Source organism: Callithrix jacchus, chromosome 7 (genome assembly GCF_049354715.1).
Source record: "Callithrix jacchus isolate 240 chromosome 7, calJac240_pri, whole genome shotgun sequence".
NCBI lineage: Eukaryota > Metazoa > Chordata > Mammalia > Primates > Cebidae > Callithrix > Callithrix jacchus.
Genome location: NC_133508.1, coordinates 85915736 through 85937152, shown reverse-complemented (window position 1 = coordinate 85937152; position 21417 = coordinate 85915736). Strand labels below are relative to the sequence as shown.

The 21417-nt window shown below is 39.1% G+C and overlaps 1 protein-coding gene and 1 non-coding gene across 21 annotated transcripts in view; one reads left to right on the top strand and one right to left on the bottom strand.

The window, feature by feature from the left end:
* LOC100393071 (BEN domain-containing protein 5) overlaps positions 1-21417 on the top strand; it is a 1596666-nt gene that overhangs the window by 893876 nt on the left and 681373 nt on the right. Inside the window, exon 3 of one of the 20 annotated variants that reach the window (XM_078331672.1) lies at positions 19785-19876. The exons of the other annotated variants lie outside the window; for them this stretch is intronic. Within the exon in view, the coding sequence (XP_078187798.1) occupies positions 19860-19876 (17 nt within the window). The 5' untranslated portion in view covers positions 19785-19859. The remainder of the gene's footprint in view (positions 1-19784; positions 19877-21417) is intronic. 20 annotated transcript variants of the gene reach the window in all.
* LOC118143537 (small nucleolar RNA U13) lies at positions 11260-11365 on the bottom strand. Its single transcript, XR_004727734.1, has one exon. It is a non-coding gene; the product is annotated as a small nucleolar RNA U13 (small nucleolar RNA).

The following is a 21417-nucleotide window of genomic DNA, read 5'->3' as shown; positions in this document are numbered from 1 at the left end:
CTTCAGCAGCTTAAATTGTTCTAGATGGACACTTTATGCAACTCAAGTTTCTAATCTACACTATGCAAAGCTTTTTCTACAAAGAGAAATTATATAAATACCTAATAACATATTAGAGTTCTGGGAGACTCAGTTACAAATTAGTATTAAGAGAGCTACAGGACCAAGTTAAACCACTGAATTACTCTAGAAAGGCAGGCAGATAGACATTGGAGTGCGTGACTTGCCTGAGTACCATCATAGAGCTCTTGGCTCCCTACAAGGCATTAACATGAAAAATTAGAGTTTTGATCATGCCATATATAACAGTATCCATTTGTTTAATTAAACAATTGAGGCTGTTGTTAGTTTGGGTCATTTTTTAAAATGTTAAAACTAAAATTAAACACATAATTAAGCTGACAAAAGATAAAGACCCTGATGCTCCAAGTTGAAGGCAGTTAATTTATATGAAGCTGGGTCCCTGAAGGCACCACAGTTTATTAAATTACCAAGTAAGGGATGTACTAAAATATATTATTTAGCTGTTAAATGCTAAATTGCTCTGACACTTTTAAGGTCCACAAGATGCAGTCAATTACAATGCCTTGTTAGCTAGCTGCTGTTTTTCTTCATGGAAGGGTCCAGAACCTAAAGCTGGAGACTTCTTCTTTATTTTTCATTACTAGAGGCATCTATGTCCTATTCATACTTGATCACATAATCATAAATTCATGGGTGGATAGACCCCAGGAGTTTATTATTAATAATATTGAGTTGAGAGGACCTATGCTGAGTGTAGTAATATTGGACATGATTCAACCATGTATCCCTTTTTTTCTTTCTTCCCCAATCCCTTTCCCTTCCTCCTTCCCTCTCTCAATTGCTTTCTTTTTTTTCTCTTTTTCTTATTTACTTCCTTCCTTCTATCCTCCCTCCTTTCCTCCATCTCTTCTCTGTCTCCTTCCTTCCCTCATTCCCTCCCTCCTTCTTTTCCTTTTCTTGTCTGTTTTTCTTCTGTACCATTTTTTTCAACTCTTAGCACATTCTCAAGATTATACTAGTTATTAAATTCCTTTCCAGTTGTGGAGTTCATAATTTAATGCTAGTTGCCTAGTCGAGGTAGGAATATCCTTGACAACAGCTTCCCAGAGTCAGCATTCTTTTGGCCACAAGCCACCTATCACCTTCCAAGGAAGCCCAGTCTTTCTCTTAACAAATATATCTCTGGTGATAATGTGAAAATTTTTTCTTAAAGTAAACTCAAATTTGCCTCCCTGTGCTTCCATGCTGAGTGAATTTTTCTCTTCTCATATTATTTTCTTTATGACTTTCTACCAACCCTTATTCTAAATCTAGAAGATTGCTTGACTGGTCTATCCATATCAATTTCTTCCCTCATGCCTTTACTCTTGTTATCTTTCCAGAAATTTTTCCCTTTGTCTGTATTTTTTAAGTATCATCTATCTTCCTCACTTATCTAGACCTCACCAAACTCTTAAATCTCCTAGTCAGTACCAACCAGATGTACATGTCATTGTCTGGGATGTTTTGGGCATATACATTATACATTGCCCCATTTAGGAGCTGTTTTGGAGTATGTTCCTACTGATTATTTATGGAAAGGCAGGAGCTTTTCCATAAAAGGAGTAGAGAGACTATGGTACTGGCTCTAAACCTCACCCAATAGGGAGCTAAGCAAGCTCCTTGTGCTGAAAAGTTCTCTAGTTTCTCAAAATTTATAGAAATGCTTGGTCACAACAGTTGAATGGCCAGTTCTGCAGAAGGAGGATGAAACCTGTGGAGTATCCCACAGGTGAGTGGGCACAGTGATTGGAGATCAAAGATAGGTGATATTTCAGAACTAAAGCAAACAAACATAATTTTAGTTACCAGTAGGCCCAGGTGACAAAATGAATCCCAAGAGGTTAAGTGTCATTCCTGAGGTTATACCTTTCCTAACTTAACTAATTTTAACTAACTTTACTAGTGTTAACTAGCAGAATTAGACATGAATACAGAGCAAAGCAGTCCTTAGATGATAAAATTACAAAGCAGGTCGTGAGAGTTCTGAACCCTTGGGATCCCCTGGCATTTTTCATATGCCTTTGTCACTTATCATAGCCTATCTAAGATTACAGTTGCCTGTGTACCTCTTTGTCTCCTCCTTGGGCTAAAAAGCTCTCTAAAAGCAGAGCTGGGGCCTTATTCATTTTATATATCAGCAGCACTGAAATCTTGGTCGTGAGTTACTGGGGGATAGAGGTTTTAATGTATTGCCTTTGTGAATACTTGTGAGGTATATTGCTATGTAGTATTTGGTGCAGCAAAGCTAAGGCAACTGACCTTGCAGTTTTCCTATAAGTGTGTCTCTGACTCCATTACCATAACCTATATTTCCTTCCTCTAGCCTCCTATTTGGTCTCTACCTGCATCCCTGCATTCTCAGTCCCACACAACCCCCCACATCCAGGTATAATTGATATATTGCTGGAACTATTTTTCTCAGTAACTTTTATTTTCCTAAAATATATTCCTTGACACCTCCTACATACATATACTAGGCACACAACCTATAAAATTGACAATAAATGCTTCACTCTTTCAAGGTCCTCCAAAATGGTTCTAATCTCCCTTCCTATTACCATTTTCTAAGGACTCCATGAATGGGATTTCATACTGGCCTCCAAGCATGCATAAAACATACTCCCATTCCAACTTTCCCAGCTATGTGCTTTTGTTCAGGTTAATCCATAGACCCAGAATACACTGTGATTCCTTTTTTACTGCAATCATTTCTATCATTTAAGGCTCTTAGGAACTTCTACCCTCCCCATCATGACTTTCTTGCTTTCCAAAACCTGGTTAACTGTCTCTCCTTCAGCTTCCTTTAAAGCTGTGCTTATCTTTCAGGAAATATCCTAAAATATTGAATTAAGTCATAGTTATAATGGGCGATTGATTTTCATTTGTTCATTAATTCATTCATATATCAACAGACAGTTATTGACTGTAAGTACCTATTTTGTTGCTGCAGCCTTTAAAAGTTGAACAAAACTGGGGAGTCTTTAGCATTGAGGGCTCATAGTCCCACAAAAGAGATATTTGTAAACATACACTAATAATATAATGTGGTCAAACCATAAAGATAGGTATGTACAGAATCCTGTAGAAGCAAATAGGAAAGAACCAAGTACTTTGATTACTAGAAATGTCAGAGAATCTACCAAACATTAGGTGACATTTGAACTGTGACCAAGGGATGAGTAAGAGTCTGCCACATGGGCCAGGCGCGGTGGCTCAAGCCTGTAATCCCAGCACTTTGGGAGGCCGAGGCGGGTGGATCACGAGGTCAAGAGATCGAGACCATCCTGGTCAACATGGTGAAACCCCGTCTTTACTAAAAATACAAAAAAATTAGCTGGGCATGGTGGTGTGTGCCTGTAATCCCAGCTACTCAGGAGGCTGAGGCCGGAGAATTGCCTGAACCCAGGAGGCAGGGGTTGCGGTGAGCCGAGATCATGCCATTGCACTCCAGCCTGGGTAACAAGAGCAAAACTCCGTCTCAAAAAAAAAAAAAGAGTCTGCCAGAATCAGAGAAGAGTGGTGGATCAGTGAGTGGATTTTTACCACATTATAAGCTTGAGGAGGAGGAAATTTTCTTATCTTTTTATTCTCTTTCATTCTGTCTTGCATATAGTTAACACTCAGATAAATATTTGTTGAATAAGTAAGTGAATGAGTGTGTGAAGGAGTACTTGTTCTAAATGCTAGCTTGATGATGAGGCAAATACTAAAATAGTTCCAAGAGTTATCCTAAGTGAATGTCTTCTTTGTGAGGGCCTATTTACCAATTGCTGAAGGGCTCCATTAAAAATGCAGATATGATAAAATATAGCTATATATAAATATTTGTCTTCGTTCAGGTCACCTCCTGAGGCAAATTCCCAGATATGGAATTGCTGGATGGAAGGAGGAGTGTCAGAATTGATACATATTACTGAATTGCTTTTCAAAAACATGTATCAAGCAAAACAAAGAAATTCATAGTTATTGATTTTCCATTAAGTGTTAATTGCTGTGCTAGCATTTAAAAATATATATCAGCTTACCAAAGTCTCACAAGTATATTGAGGACTAATTACTATTTCCACATTACAGAGGAGAAAGCGAAAACTCAGAAAAGTTAAGGGACCTGTCTTAGGTCTGAGAGATAGTAAATGACAAAGCTATGATTAAAATTCATGTCAAAGATTTCAAAGTCTAAACCTTGTCTACTACTATACACAGTAGAAAGGATAAGCTTATTATATTGGTTTGACTGGAATGGCAAATTTGTTTGGGCATTCATGAAAGATGAACTTGAAGGCAATTGCATGACAATATGAATACTAAGTTGTAGATTTATTTTTGTTCTCATAAGCAAGAACAAGTAAATACCAACCCTAATTCTGAGCAAATACAACGCATTCATTCATTTGTTCATTTATTCATTTGTCAGACATTTACTGAGTATGACTATGTCATGTGATTCATATATGCTCTGGAATTTATACATGCAAATACATGATGTTCCTTCTAAAGTAACTCCAGAAATATGGGGCACATGATTGGGGGTGAGATGTCAACTTCTGTACACAGTAAATGTCAATTTCAGGGACATGATAGAAAAATGAGAAAGAGCATCATCATCATCACTACCATAATCATCATAATTACTATTATTATTATAGTATGTTATGATATTTATTAACATAGTGGCCAGTGTTTATTGATTTCAAACTAATGGCTGACCATAATGCTAAGTGCTTAACATGTATTATCATAATCTTCACAACCCTGTGAGAAAGGTACCCTATCTCTGTTGGCCAGATGAGGAAAAGTGAGATTAAATAAGTTCTCAAGATCAAACAGCTAGTAAGAGATTGTTCCTGTTGGCTAGCTAAGTAATTTTATCTTCATTTTGCAGATAGGAAAACTAGGCTCAGAAAGTCAAGAAAATTAAAACTTTCTCAAGGCCACAGAATTACAAAGTGGTTCTCAAATGGCTCCTTCCCAAGAGGCATGATCCTGAGAGGGAATGCTAAGTTCTGGGCAGGGAGTAACATCTTAGAAGCTATGGTTGGAACATTGCAGTATGTGTGTTCCTGTGGGCAGACTTCAGTGTGAAGAACCAAAAGGGAAAATTGAAAGACAGAGTCTTGGGTGGGTTACAGAATCAAAAAGCCAGTAGACCAGCCAAAGGAACAGTGAATCACAAAGGCCAAGAGGGGCTAGGTATGGAGGGAGTGTCCAGATGTGAAGCTAGAATAAAAATTTTATTAGTCTTGAGGGCTAATAGTCCAAACCTAAGGAAGTCTCAAGAACCTTTGAAAATCATAAATAGAGTTAACCCTAACTTGAACTAAATTCATTCAACTTCCAATTAACCTAAATTAAATCAAATTATTTTACTTGTTTCTTTGTTGCAAAGTATGTTTGACTGAATATTAAAAAATATCTTTCAGTTGGCTCTAATGATTGTATTGTGTGCTATTTATGGTATTAATAGCTACCCTTCAAGATGACTTCCAGTGATCTTCACTCTAAACTCTCCTGTAGTCTCTGCTCTCACTATACCGTAATTAGTATGTGTGATAAATAAAATCTGGCATTAGTGATAAGGTTATATTACTCGATAAGCTATATTGCTCTGAGATAAGGTTATAAAAGATATGGTGGGTCCTGTCTTGGTTGCACTCACTCTCTTTTTTCCTCTCTGATTATTTGCTCTGGGTAAAACCAGCTTCTATGTCCCAAGAGGTTCTATGGAACATCCTATGTAATGGGGAACTGAAGCTTCTAAGCCGTGCCAATGATCTTGGAAAGAGTTCCTCTGGCTCCAGTCAAGTTTTCAGATGTCTTTAGCGCTACAACTTGATGAAAACCTTCTGAGAACCTTGAGCTAGAACAGTTTAACTAATATACTCCTAAATTCCTCATTCTCAGTCACTGTGAGTGATAATAAGGGTTTGCTGTTTTAAGCCACTAGAGTTTTTGGAGTAAGTTGTATACCAAAATATATAGCCAATGCACTATTTTATTATTCAAGTGTAAGGAAAATAGACATTTGCATTCAATAGCTCTTTCTCAGAACTTTGACTGATCTCTTATGTCAGCATCTGGGATTGTCAATTTCCCATCTATTGTTAGTCTAGATATGATTACCATAAGGATGAAAACAAATGTAAGATAGGGAGCTGTTACCCTGATGTGTTGAGTTAAAGGAAATGTGTGGTCTAGAAGCACATGACCGGGTTGAAGTCAAAAGACTGATATTAGATTATTGAAGCTGCAGTGGTAGCAAACGAGTCAGATTTAGCATAGGGCATGACACTTCGTAGGTACTCAATAAACATCTGATGATCTAAATTCCTCACTCTTTGGCAGGTCCACCTGTCTTTAAGCAGATGGATTTGTCCATCTGCAAAGAGTGTGTTTCTAGATCCGACTCCAACAACTCTGCCATCATGTACTTATGTGTTTCCAGTGGATGCGAGAAACTGTGTATGTGTGTATGTGTGTGGATAGCACGAAAGTTTGTTTACATGCATGCACTTCTACCAATAATGATATTTATTTTCCATTTTCCCCTAAATTCATTCCACTTACCAAGTTGGGAATTAACCTACCTTATCAAATGAGGAGTAACTTGTGATATGTCCAATTAGCTAACTCTGGGCAATTCTTTCTCATCCTGGAACTCTGTTATCATAGGTGTGGTAGAGACAATACCCTGTGTAGATATAATTTAAGAAAAATTAGGGTATAACCACATGTAGTATAGAGACCCCTGGCAGACTGTGCCTTTACTGGGCAGGCCAAATTTGATAGAACAGCTGGGGAGATGTGTTTGCTGTAAGATCCAAGACCACATTCAGGAATAGCTGTTGCTAACACTGTTAGCTCATCATCTGTGAGTTTCCTGTCATGGCAACCTTATTGTCATTAGATATCTGTTTAGTGTCCCAGGTGGAACTAAGAAGATGCCCCTGGTCATCCTACTTTATTCACCTACTGATGGAAGCCCACTTCTCTATTTTTTTAAGTTTTGCTATCTAGGATTCTAGTGTGTGCAGGATAAGTAAACCATAGAACCAGGCAATATTACTTGAAATTCTGGCTCATCACTTAATATCAAGGAAATTTGGAAAAGCCACTCGCACTCTCTAAGCTTTATTTTCCTGAACTGTGGAATAAGATAAAAATAGCCCTTATCTCAAAGGATTGTTGTGATAATTAAATGAATTAATGCATGTAAACATCTTAAAACAGTGCCTGACACATAGTAAATGCTCAATATAGCTTACCTTTTACTATCTTTATTAGTTCTATGAGGCATCCTGATTTAGAAGAAAGAGCTTGGGTATTAGAGTTGGATGCATTTTGGCTCTGTGACCATGAACAAGCTACTGACGTCTTTGTACCTCAGTTTCTTCATCTGTAAAAAGGCAAGATATTACCTATATTGAAGGTTATTTTAAGGGTTAAATAAGATCATGCATACATATATTTGAGTCATAGTAGATAAAAAATATAATTTTCTTCTCTTTCATTGGCCAAGTTATAAATGCTAACTCAAAAGTCTGCATTTTTTGAAAAGTGGCATCTGTCATCCTAAGAAAAATATCTGTGAAGAAGAGTGCACTGTTGTAAAGAAAGGCAAATGTTTCTATGTTTAGCATCAGATGGGCAAAAGCATTTAAGTTCATGGTTGGCTGCTTTGTGAGTTTTCATAAAAATAAAATCTAACAGATATAATTAAGTATGCAGCATTTAGAATGAAAGCAGGCACTCCTCTTCATTGTGTGGGCAATAAAACCTGGAAGAAAAAACAATCAATATGTTGGTGCAATTAAGTTTTCAGCTATAGATAACTAATTTCAATTCTCATGGTTTTTCTAGGGTTCAAATATATTGCTTATTCTTCTTAAAATATTAATATAGCCCTGAATTATTTATGGAGCCAAGAAGCACTGTACTCTTTTAACATGGAAGAGAATGGAAGGTTACTTCATGTCAGCAACATGAAGACAATAATAAATCTGAAATGTAAATAATACCTCTGAGAATAAAGCCTGGTTGAAGGCCACAGCATATGTTTTCTAGACTTTTTCTTTTGTGATACAGAAGTTGGAAGGCCAATAGACAATGCTATTCTGGACTCGGGATTCTGTTGGGGTTGCCAGTAGCTTGTGCGGTGTTGAGGTCACTCTAGAAGTTTTGATACTCATGATAATACTATTTGATTTCATGTAATTTTAAGAACCTACTATAATAATCGCAATAGCTATTATTTATTGCATTTTTATTATGTTCTGAGTACTATGCCGGTGCTTATATACATAACCTTTACATCTTTACTCTTAACAACTCTGTAAAGCAGGTACTGTGACTTTCCGTTTTACAGGAGAAGACACTGAGACGAAGAAAGGTTAAATGTTTTGAATCACTGGCCTCTGACTCCAGAGCTCTTTTCCTGATGTAACTACTTGCTGCCTCTACCCAGAGACAACATGAATTCCTCTTGCCTCTGGCATTCTACAGCAGAAAGCCTGTGCTTCTGCTGCACTCTGCTTGACTTGGTAGACATTTTTTCATGTTGGTATTCTCCATTATTATAGTGGAAAGAGCATAGTCTTTGAAGGTAAACAGACCTGGGTTTGATTTTCATGTGTCCTCTTACTAGCAGAATTGTCTTGAATTACCTAGTATTCAGAATAAATCTCTGAGGTAGGAATGTTATTGTCTCATTTTATCACATAGGAATCTGCGGTTTAGAGAGGTTAAATAACTGGACCAAGGTTCTACTCCAAGTATGTGAAGGAATTGAGCTTGAACCTAGCTCTATCAGAAACTTCCAAATTTATCTACATAATTATAAATATTCAAAATTGCAATGTGTTACCCTGGAGAGTATCTAGTAGCCTCCTCATTTTGCAGATGAGAAAACAAGGCCCAGAAAGAGTTATGGTATTATTACCTTCATTTTACAGAGAAAAAGATGAGAAAAGAAGGGCTAAAACTTCTGAATTCTGTACTTTTCTAGAACTGCTTAGTGTTTTGAAGTATTTCTATTGAGAAGGGTTTTGCTACTTCTCTTGATGGAAAGGCTACTTACTCTATTAGATGGTGGTACAAAGGAAGCTATTGTGGAGTGATGCACGTAGAGAAATTCTCCTTTCCTTTTGTTAACATTGAAATGACTTTTATTTGCTTTGACCTTGGGTTTCTTTTTATCATTAAGAGGGATATATTGTGTGTTTAAATATTGCATTATTAATAATATTTGCCTCAGTGCTGTGTCATGATCAATTTTTCATGTGCATCATTCTTTATGCAGCACTAGTTGAATTTCAAACAGAACCTTACCTTCACCTTTCCTCTCCTCAGTGACAGTCTTTAGCAAGAAGAATGGCAGGCCTGAAACTCCTTATCCATATGGGAGATCAAAAATGCCTCCCTAGGTCAGCCCAAAATTCTTTTTGAGATTAGGGCATCATGAGGCAACTGTGAGGAAGTGGTGGATATCTTTCTAAACTTAAACCTTGTAGCAGAGAGTCCAGGTGGTATCAAAGCCCTAAATGTCCCTTAATCTCCTATGACTCTATTGTCTCTCATCCAAGTCACCTCCCTCCCATTCTTCTCACCTCTCCTCTTCATCTTTCCTTCTGAAAACATTCCTAGTTGGCAATGGACCTCTCCATTCTGATTGTGAAGCAGGCACTCACAGGGCAGTGTGATTGGCAGTATGATCTAGAGAGGTACAGGGAGTGTGTGTGTGTGTGTGTGTGTGTGTACACACACACACACACACACACACTCCCTGTACCTTCCTAGATATATATCCACACTCCTGTAACAGCTCCCTTTACCTTAAACTAATATATTAGTTTAAAAGTTGGGAACAAATTTGTTTCTGCCCAGAATTATATTTATTTTTGAACCCCTGTGTGGGTAAAATTTTATTAATACACTTGTTTCCCCAGATAGCTTCTTGGCATATGGCCAGATTGGCATATTGTTCATCTCCCAGAACTCCAAAGAATATTTGAAATAGGGGATAGGTATGCTTGCCCCCAAGTTCACTAATAAGTCTAGTTAATGAAAACTGCATTAATTTGGTGATTTGTGCATGAAACTTTCACCCCATACTGCTAAATACCTCTTCTAAGCCTACAGCCCCAGAATGTGTGGGAAGCAGTCCTAGGTGGGGTTTTCATCTTTACCACAGCAGCCTTTCAGATGCTTTTGGTGCAACCCATAGGGTCATCTTTATTGGTCTATTCCAGGACTTGGAAGATGACTAAGTTGGTGGGCTAGACTGGAGGCTTTTTTGGAATAGGCATCATTTTTTATTCATCTTTGAAACCACAAGTTCCACAGGTGACTGACAGAGTGAACACTGAGGATGTTTGAGGAAGGAAGGAAAGGGAAAAAGAAGGGAAAGTAAATAGGGGAAGGGAGTGCTTCCATTCTGTCACCTATTCCACCAGGGAAAGGAGGGTTTGTGTGGTTCAGTGGTCATAGCATAGTGGTTAGAGGAAGGGTATGAAGTAACCCAGGCAGACATAGTGCTGTCTACAGCATACTCGACCCCGATGAATTTCAATTTCCTTTTCATTAAGTGGGAATGATAGTTTCTACTTTTAAAATTTATTATAAAAATTAAGCTAGTATATGTAAGATACTTGACATACTGTATACTGTGTAGTAAGTGCTCAATAAATGTCACATTTTATTAGTAAGTTTTTAAAAGTCTTATTGTCTCTCCAGTATTTTTCCTGTTTCTTGCCTTCACTGTGAGCCAGAAAATTTCTTCCTCTGGAAGCCTTTATCTCTGTACCAGCATTTCCAAAAGTGTTTCTGGGAAATAGATGTTAATAGATATTACATAAAAGAAGGATTCCTATTCAAATAAGTTTGAGAAGTACTGGATTAAAAATAAATTAACCAGATTCTTTACAGCAGGACTTTTTACAACACTGAAATGTGCTAACACACATTGTAATTCTTCAGAGGGGCCCAGTGCATGCATAAAACATTTCCTAAAGTTATTGGATTATAGACCCTCTCTCCCTCTTTTTTTCCCAGAGTATTTTATGGAATTAGTCTTCTCAGGAACTTATTTGCTCAACACTGCCCCACAGAATTACCAGATTGTTTTTGTAACTGTCAAAGTACAGTTCCACTGATTCTCTTTTTATTTACTGAAGCACGAATTAACAATTTTTTCCTTCATGTGAGGTAGGTAATGGGCCAACATCATAATAAGGTTTGAGAGATGCAGGGCTCACATATTATTGTGAAAACCTAATCATCATGCTTAACAAAATTTTTAAACTATCATTGGGAAACTTAAATAACAGTGACAAAAACTTCCCTGAATTTCCTAGATTTTGTTTATGTGTATATATTTTTAAAGGGACATCTAAATTATATTTTAATTTTTATTAATCTATTCATTTTACAAATATTTCTCAGTATTAATTATTTGCCAAGCACAGTAATGGACAGACATGACTGGGGTGTAGAACTGACAGGAAAGAGGCAATCAAACTTTGTTACATCTAGAGTGATAAGAATCTGTAGGATAATGTGGAAGCCTATTAGAAGAACACCTACTGAAGCTTTGAGGGATCTGAGAAGGGTGCTTGGAGGAAGTGATGTTGCTGATGGAATCTCAAAGATAAGTAGGATTTAGCCAAACAAAAGTAAGTAGTTGGCTTACTTTTGAATGAGTATATAGGCAAAAGGAAACATCATGTACAGAGTAGTGTGAGAGATATGTTGAAAGGAATTCAGTGAGCTGAAAAATAAAAGTGAAAATAGTATATTTTATTGTAGCAAATTTAGAAAGTAGTAAAAAGTACACATGACACAGCAAAATCCCCTCAGATTTCTCCTCTTAAAGACAACTCAACATCCTATTTCATTTGTTTTTTTCTATGCATTTTCCATGTATATAGAATTTTAGAATGTGTATAAAATTCTGTTGCTCACTTGTAATATGTTGTGAGAATGTCTACAAATTGTGAAAGATTGCTTTGAAACTTTATTTTTAATGGCTGATTATGATATATCTGTAGGTATGTAGGTGCGACTCACAGTGACCCTTCAGTATAAGGGAGGAAAGACAATGTGCCAAGCAGTCTTCAGATATTTTCCTTTATCCTGTCTCTGGTGACAAGAATCCATAGTTAAGTCACTAGGTAGACATGTTTTACATTGATTTACAAGGCCACCCCTAAGGTGAACAGGGCTTCAGGCAAATACTTTTTGTGTCACCTCTGTCTACGTAAACAATTTGATTAAAAACTGTATTACAAATTTATGGACTCATGTGAGGTCCATGAATATGGATGAAAATTTAGAATAATGTGTAGAGAAGATACCTAGGTGTTTGTTTATTGTTCAATGATTGCATGTGAAGTATCCAGGAACCATCTTTTCATATTCTTTATTGTCAAAAGCATACTTTCTGGCTAATTTTATATCTCCCAACTGCAGAAAAAGCTAGCACTACTATTACTCACAATACATGACTTTTTGGAACATATTTGTACTGAAACAATATAGATCTTCTTGCCTCAGCAGTTTCCTAATACTATTTACTTAACGTGGGTTACATCATTGCTTCTAGTGCATCATCATTCATGGTACCCCCACAAATACTGGTTTATAATGATTAACACAAATGCAGGGCTCATCTTAAGTAAATAGAAAATTGTGAATAAATAATTTATCTTCTATGTTGATTAAATGTCCCATTAGGAATTGTATTGCATAAACGTAGATTAATACATCTTCCAACAATGTTTTCTCTTGAATTCTACCTTTAGGTTGTAGGCCCTGCATTCCTAGAATGTACTCTATTAGAGTTAACTGCACAGTGTTAACTGGACTTCCACACACCACCATCAGCAGGAATAATAAGCAAGGAGTCCAGTTACTGAGAGAAACTTTTCTATTTGTGCAAGCAAAGTTTGTTTTCAAATGGCACACTCATTAATGACCCAAGAGACCACAACATTTACACTTGGATTGGAGACAATGAGGAGGGTTTGGTGGAGATACAGAGTAACAATCTTGAAAGACTTCAAAAACGATAGATATCTCATGATAGGGACAGCTACTTCTGGAGGACAACTAAGCACTGCAAAGAGAGTGGTAACTGCTTATCATAAGGGGATACAGGGTTAAGGATGCCTGCTGCCACCCATGCTATCTTCAGTTGCTGTCAACCCAGAGACAGCACCTCAGTTAGAATATAGCTGGGAACGAGCCAATGCCTGGGTCCATACACAGCTCAAATTCAGAGGTCAGTGTTGGACTATCAGTGTCCTAGAGCCCTAGACCCTTCCTGTGTCCAACATAAATGAGAGTCACCCAAAATCAGTATGGTGGCACCATTCTGGTGGCCCAATCTTGTATGATCCCATGAAGGAAATACACAGAAGTGATCTGTTTACCCAAGCATCTTATCCTGGAACTGGGACATGGAACAAGCCCATAACCATAAGTTCTGAGCCTTCTCAGAGCATCTGATTGTCTCTACATCTGGAGAACTAGAAAGATTGAGAACACCCTGAGAATGAGAAAGGAGGGCTGAGACATGCCCTGCCCAATTGTCCCTGCTAGCCATGGTTGATCTCCAGCACTGTGGGAGGACTGACAAAATTTCAAGTTAGGCATGTCTAGTGACCAGGACCCAGAGGAACCAGGCTCAGGACATCCTGCTTAGACTGCACAGCCAGCCCAGGTACTAGAGAAAGACATAAACATTTTTCAAAAGACATTCCAAAGTATGAGAGGGGCTCCACCTACCATAGTCAGAAGGCATTACTGAACCTGGCTCAGCAGTTTCAATTCTGGCTCAGTGACAAGTTTCAAAGAAATGATTCCCACCTCCCCCTCGGAATTATACCCACAATAGGTAGGTAGGGTGTTGAGTGGGAGGTGAACACTTTTACTTCAGAGAAACATGCAATTCCCACTGCTTTGAAATAAAAGCCATGTCCTTTTAATAGAAACAAGCCAAATCCTGGAAACTACCATAGAAATCATTGGAAACCCAGTGATATCCTCCTCACATTATGAGGGATAGATACTAATAATAATGATAGTAATAATAGTACTAAGTGTAATAAAGTTTATTCATACCTGATATATTTGAAGAACTAGATACTTTTTGTATATTTCCTTTAATTGTACTATAGTCCTACAAAGTAAGTATTACCTCCATTGATGAGATGAAGAAATCAAGGGTCATAGAAGTGAGGAGATTTACCCAAGGCCACTGAGTCAATGAGTCACAAAGCCAGGTCCATATGATTTTGTTACCCAAGTTCTTTGCATTGTGTCTCACTGCCTTTTGTAAACTGGTTTGCAGGTGCCCTCTGAGGGTGCAGAAAGATAGTCCTGCTTTGGACACAAACAGGATAGTGTATAGGGAGATACTGGAAGCAATTTGCATGACTTGAGACTCCTCTCTCCCAGCCTAAGACCTGGCCACAGTGCTTTGTCACTCCCCTCTCCTTTCCTGCTTGGAGCACTTTCCATCCTCCAAGCCTATAGGCTCTTCCCAAGCATGTCATTAGATTTTTTTTTCATGATTTCATTTATACATCAACATTTCATTTATCAGCGGGCTATAATTAGGCTTCTTTATTTTTTTAAGTAAACAAGCATGCATGTGAAGCCTCTTGGTAAATGACCTTCAAGCTGTTAGCTGGCCTTGAAAGTACAGTTTTCACTGGAAACCTGGAGGTGGCAACTTTTCTTTTTTTATGAGGTATGTGGAAATTCAGAGACCTGTATACTAGCTGCTGTGTGACCTTGGTCAGGTTACTGCTTCTGCCTGGATCAGTATAAAATGGGGATGAAAATAGGAAATTTGGAGTAGATAAAATCTAGCTAGTGGCAACTTGCTAACTTGTTCTCTCTCTCTCAACCTGACATGCAGCAGTAGTATGAAATTGGGCACACACATCTTAGAATGCCCTCCTGTGTAATCATGGGGCAGAGTGGTAGACAAGAAAGTGCATAGACGTTGGAGTCACAGAGCTCTGGGTCTAAATCTGCCATTCTATTTCTATTTGTATGATCTGGGGACAGTCATTTAAACTGTCTGACAATTCAGGCAATTGTATCCTTTACTTAGAGTCTCCAGGGCATGGATTTTCAGATGTCATTCTGCAGAATGATTAAGACTAGCAGATGTTTCTTCGATGTCTCCTCCCCTACCTCACCACCTTGCAGACATCTGTGGACAGAAAAACCCATCTCCTGCTCTACCTCCTATGTCCCCACCCTCACCGAGCCTGCTCCCATGCCTTTTCTGCTCCTTTATAAGATCAGAAGCATTAGTTTTGTGCTGCCTTTAGCATTCTGAGTTTTCTGAAGCTGATGAATTATGATTTCCTCCATCCCAGTCCTTTTACTTCTGGCTTGGAGGCACTAAGCTCCCTGGCTGCTCACTGCTACCAGGCTGTGCTTTCATAATCAGATGTTTAGGTTGGCTGTAATGATGATGGATTGGGCAGAAGAATGGCAACAGGTACTTTCTGAAGCCCAATCATAGGCTACACAAGGAGACTGGTGTGGCCCCCGAGGCCCCATAATACTCTTTGGAGAGGGTCCACGGTACTTCTCAGTGTTCTATTCATGAGCTCAGGACAATGGTGCCCATGTGACAAGTATAGCTGATGAAATGAGACAGTCACCACCACTATCCCACTTTATAGCTACCAACTCTTCATTCTCCTGGCCAGCTACCTGGGGAAGAAGGGTTTTTCTCTTACCTAGGTGCTTTCCCTTTAAACCAACATTTTTTCACTTGTTTCCTCACTCATTCATTAGAGTTCTATGTTTCCTCACACAAACACATGGATTCTGTGATACCCCACAATGCTAGATACCTTTTTATTTGTTATGATTTTATTTTTTTATTTTTAATTTGTGTAGGTATATAGTAGGTATATATATTTGTGGGGTATACAAGATATTTTGGTACAGGCATGCAATGCATAATAACCACATCATGGAAAATTGGGTGTCCATCCCCTCAAGCATTTATCCTTTGTGTTACAAACAATCTAGTAATACTCTTTTGGTTACATTTAAATGTACAATTAAACAATTATTGACTATAGTCACCTTTTGGTGCTATCCATTACTAGGTCTTATTCATTATATTTGTTTTTTATACCCATAAACTGTTCCCACCTCCTCCGTAACCACCCCGCCCCGACTCCCCCGATTCTTCCCATCCTCTGGTAACTCTGTCTCCATGAGTTCAGTTGTTTGGATTTTTAGATCCCACAAATAAGTGAGAACATGTGATGTTTGTCTTTCTGTGCCTGGCTTATTTCACTTAACGTAATGACTTCCAGTTCTATCCGTCATTGCAAATGACAGGATCTCATTTTTTTATTGCTGAACAGTACTATGTATAAGCACAACATTTTCTTTATCCATTTATCTGTTGATGGACACTTAGGTTGCTTCCAAGTCTTGGCTATAGTGAGCAGTGCTGCAACAAACACAGGAGTGTAGATATCTGATATACCAATTTCCTTTCTTTTGAGTACATACCTAGCCTTGGGATGGCTGGATCTTATAATGGCTCTATTTTTAGTTTTTTAAAGAACCTTAGACACTTCAAGTCATGGTTCTTACTCCCTGTGGTTAGAAACACAGGCTTTTCAGTCAAAATGCCTGGATTCCAGTCCTCAGTCTTCTACTTATAGCTGTGCGACCTGACACCAAATGCTCAAACTTTCTGGTTTTGCTTTCTTCATCTATAAAATGGGACACAAATACTACCTACGTTGTAACAGTTGTCTGGAAATAAATGAAATAATACATAAAAGTGCTTGGAATAGGACCTGACACATACAAAGTGATCAATGGAAATTATTAAAGCACATAGCATTCCATACAATGGGTACTCATTGGTGGCTGTAAAAACTGAGGGTAAGAAATGTTGGGAAACACTTTAAGTTCAAATAACTAATAAATGATAGAGGTGGGGTTCACAACCAGGCAGTCCTATTAATTATCTTTAATATATGTAGCAGACTCATGGGATAGGGTTAGGTGGCGAGAGTGGTGAGTAAAGAATGATGTGAGATTAGACAAATAAAAGCAAAGAGAAGCCATAAGAAGCTGCCTGTCTCAAATTTTAAATCTTATATTTTCCTCCCTGACTCTTTTCAATCTATACTTTAAAAAAAATAATTCCTCTAGTCAAATCCCAGATTCCTGACATTTTTGCTGCTATTGTTTCCCTTTCCTGGAACACTTTTCATGCCTGATCCTGGCTGAGGCTGGGCTGATCCCATCCTGTCTTTTTCTCCTTAGCTCTAGCAATTTTCTCTCCCACGTCTTCTATTCTGCCATTAGGCACTCGCTGTTAGGCTTCCCAATAATGTCTGATTGTGTTACCGCCACCAGCAGCCCCATTGCCTTTGCTTTCAATGTGACCTCAGCCTAGAATCCTCTCTCTGCCACTCCGCCTGGAAACTCTTACTCTTCTTTCAGGGCCAAACCTAAGTGTCTTCCTCTCTGGGAAATCTTCCAGGACCCTGCAGGTAGAGTTAGTCAATCCCTGCTCGGTCTGTCTCCCTTCCTCCTGAATTTCTATTTCACAGCATTTATCATCAAATTATCATTGTCTATTTCTGGGTCTGTCTCAGTTTAATCCTTGAAGTCAGGACTATGTCTCACTAGTACCCAGCATAGGTCTGAGCCAGCAGCATGTATGTATTTGTGTTTGAGAGAGAGAGAGAGAGAGAGTGTGTGTGTGTGTGTGTGTGTGTGTGTGTGCAGGTAAACTGAATAGAATTACATGGAAGTGAGCTGGGCCTTTGAGCATGACTGTGAGGTATAAGTAAGACATATGAAGGCTTAATGCTCATTAAATCCAAGACTAGATTCAGGCTGCTCTTAAACACAAGCCTTTGAACCCAGACTTCTCCCTCCCTCCCCTCTCCTCCTTCTTTCCTTCCTTCCTTCCTTCCAAAATTATGAAATGCCTATTTTGTGTTTGGTCCTGGAATACAGAAGTGCAACCTCTGATCCTGACCCCATATTACCCACCTTTTGAAGCTTCCTTAATGATGGGCTCACTCAGGCACCCTAAGGTCTTCCAGCATAGCCTCTCGGGCCATCCCTTCTGTCTTTTGCAGAGTTCTAACATAGTACCTGGCGACCACTGATAGCCATCATCAGCCGGCAGTACATTGGCTCAAACCTTTTTCCTAATATTCTTTCCACAGGTTCTAGGATAGGGCAAGTTAATGGTATTTGGACGATTTTTACACTAGATGCCTCATGTAATACATTAATCAGCCTTGCTTGTTTAGACAGTAAGACAGGATATAATCTGTACTTTACAGATAGGAAAACCAAGGTTCAGAGAACTTGTGAGACAGTCCCTGTTCAAATCTGTGCAAAGGCCTGGTAAAATGCATTTTACCATGGATGGTCTTGCTATTTCACTGACAGAACCTTCTCAATAGCATTACGGCTATTTTACACTGGAAAACCAGCTCAGTCTGGATTGACAGATGGTATATGGAGATAAAATGGTTACAGTCGCTGCTGGGAAAATTAGATGTTAGGGCTGTTTCCCAAAGAGCAGTAATTCCAGTAATTGTTGACCTCTACATCTTGGTTTTTGTTTTTCCACTTTATTCCCCATGCTTTGTTTGTAGATGGTTTAGGCTAACTCCTTCCTGAGAAGGTCTGTGAGTTACGTGTTCCATTTATGTGTAAGGCCTCTGGGTCAAACTTAAGGTTTCCTAGGAAACTTAATTCATTTATAGTATTAAGAAACATTCCTTGACCACTTGTTTCATGCCAGACCCTGTCTGGACAAGAAGAATGTTAAAAGTGCGCCACATTCCCTGCCCTCATGGAACTCACAATCCAGAAGCAGAGATAGACACAATTGTACCAAATGCAACTGAAACAGAGATAGAATTACACCAAATGCAAGACAAATATACTTGCTACAAGGCTGTGCTTAAGAACACAGAAGATGAGGTAGCCATTTTACATGGGATGTCAAGAAAGCCCTCCTTGTCTGCAGCAACCCTTGAGTTGACACTTGAAAGATTCATGAAGAGATGTTACCTGGCTATTCAGGAGGAGGAAGGCCATTCTGGGCAAAGGCAACAGTATGTGCCCAGAAGTAATAGTTTGATGTGTTCCAGGAAAAACAAGCAACATGTTCAGTATGGCCTCTCCTTATATTAATGAATAGGACCTGGGGAAACATAAGTCTAGATAAAGTATTGGGAGGTGGGAGTAGGCATGTATCACAGACTACTTTGATGGCTTGTCCTCAGGGCAACAGCAGGTCTCAGGCAGAGCAACATTTCCCATTTAATGTACATTACCAGTCTGTTAGTATTGAAGTGGAATTAATCCTTGTAAAGGACTTAAAATACCTGGATTCTATTTATTTTTCTATCCCTTGCAGATTGAGTGAACATATTTAACTACTGGAATATCTCCAACTCTCCAACCTTGTTTCTTTACCTGTAAATGGGAATAATATCTGACTTGCCCATTGTCTAAGGGTATTTTGAGAAGAAAATGAAGAAAGGAGTAGAAAATAATTTACAAATTATAAAATTTTAGTTATTATAATTACTTATACCTTTTTATTATTTGTTTATATTCCCAATGACATTTTAATATTCCTTAGATTATAGAACTAGCATTTGTTAATACAAAGTTTTATGATTACTGTCCAGGGATAATATTTAATAACAAATATCGAGGGGGACTCAAGATGGCATGGTGAGAACAACCCAGGATTGAAGCTCTCGATGAATGCGCGAAGAGGGTGAGTCAGGGCCGCATTTCCAGACGGATCTTTGTTGCCCACAGAATGGGGAAATTCCCAGGTATAAAAGAGACATGGGACGCCAGGCAGAGGCTTTGGCTGGTGCAGCCGGCAGCTGATGCAGCTGGCGGCTGGCGCTGTGGTGCAGCGGCGCTACACAGTGCTCTGCACAAAGTGCACTGGTCTGGTTGCCCTGTTGAACCGGCAATCTGAGACTTGAGAGGGCTGAACTTGAGACTGAATGGGACTTGGACAGTGAGCCAGGCCAGGAAATTCCAGGGAAACATCGTTTGGGGTAGCGCAGTGGGACAAATAAAATGGTGATTCCAAACGCTCTGGGTGGAGAGGTTCCCTGAGGGCACAGCTGAACCCAGTATGGTGCAGCTCCATGGGGGAGGGTCGTCCACCATTACCAAGGCAATCCGCCCCTACTGAGGTACACGCCCATTGCTGATGCAGCCTGCCGTTGCTGAGGCAACCCACTACAACAGAGAGACTCTGCCGCAGGGTGTAGCCCATGGCAGCAGGACGGAGACCGCAGCAGAAGGGCAGAGCCTGCAGCAACAGGGCAGACCTCACACCAGTAGGGCGGAGCCTTGGCAGGCAAATAGTGACTAGACTGCGTCCTAGATGGGCAGGACAGCACAATGGACAGTCACAAAGAAAGCCCTAACCGCCCTGAGACAGAGCATCTGAGAAAAAAAGGGTGATTTTATGAATTCTGCAGCAGCAGAATTAAACGTAGCAGTATAACAGCCCAGAATGAACAACAGAGCTCACAGCTCAGCACTTGAGCTCCTATAAAGTACAGACTGTCTCCTCAAGCAGCTCCCTGACCCCTCTATATCCAAAAGACTGACATTTTGCAGGCATCATTCTGGGACAAAGATAGCAGAAAAAGAAACTGGTAGCATCCCTCACTGTTCTGCAGCTGCTATAGGTGCACCCCAGACAAGCAGGGCCTGGAGTGGACCTCAGCAGTCAAACAGTGGAGGGGCTAGACTGGTAGAAGGAAAACCAAGTAACAGAAATACTTCATCATCAACAATCTGGGCGTCCACTCAGAGACTCAGTCGAAAAGTCAGCAACTACACAGACGACAGGTGGATAAATCCACAAAGATGGGAAGAAACCAGCACAAAAAGGAGGAAAACACTTGAAACCAGAACACCTTGCCTCCTAGAAAGGACCAAAACTCCTCACCAGAAGGGAACAAAGCTGGACAGAGAATGACTGTGATGAAATGACGGAATTAGACTTCAGAAGGTGGATAATGAGAAACTTTTTTGAGCTAAAAGAACATGTTTTAAATCAATGCAAAGAAACTAAGAACCTTGAAAAAAGATTCGAGGAAATGATAACAAGAATGGATAACGTAGAGAGGAATATGAATGAATTAAAAGAGCTGAAAAACACAATATGAGAACTTCACAAAGCATGCGCAACTTTCAACAGCCGAATGGACCAAGCAGAAGAAAGAATATCAGAAGTCGAATATCAACTCAGTGAAATAAAACGAGAAACCAAGATCAGATAAAAAA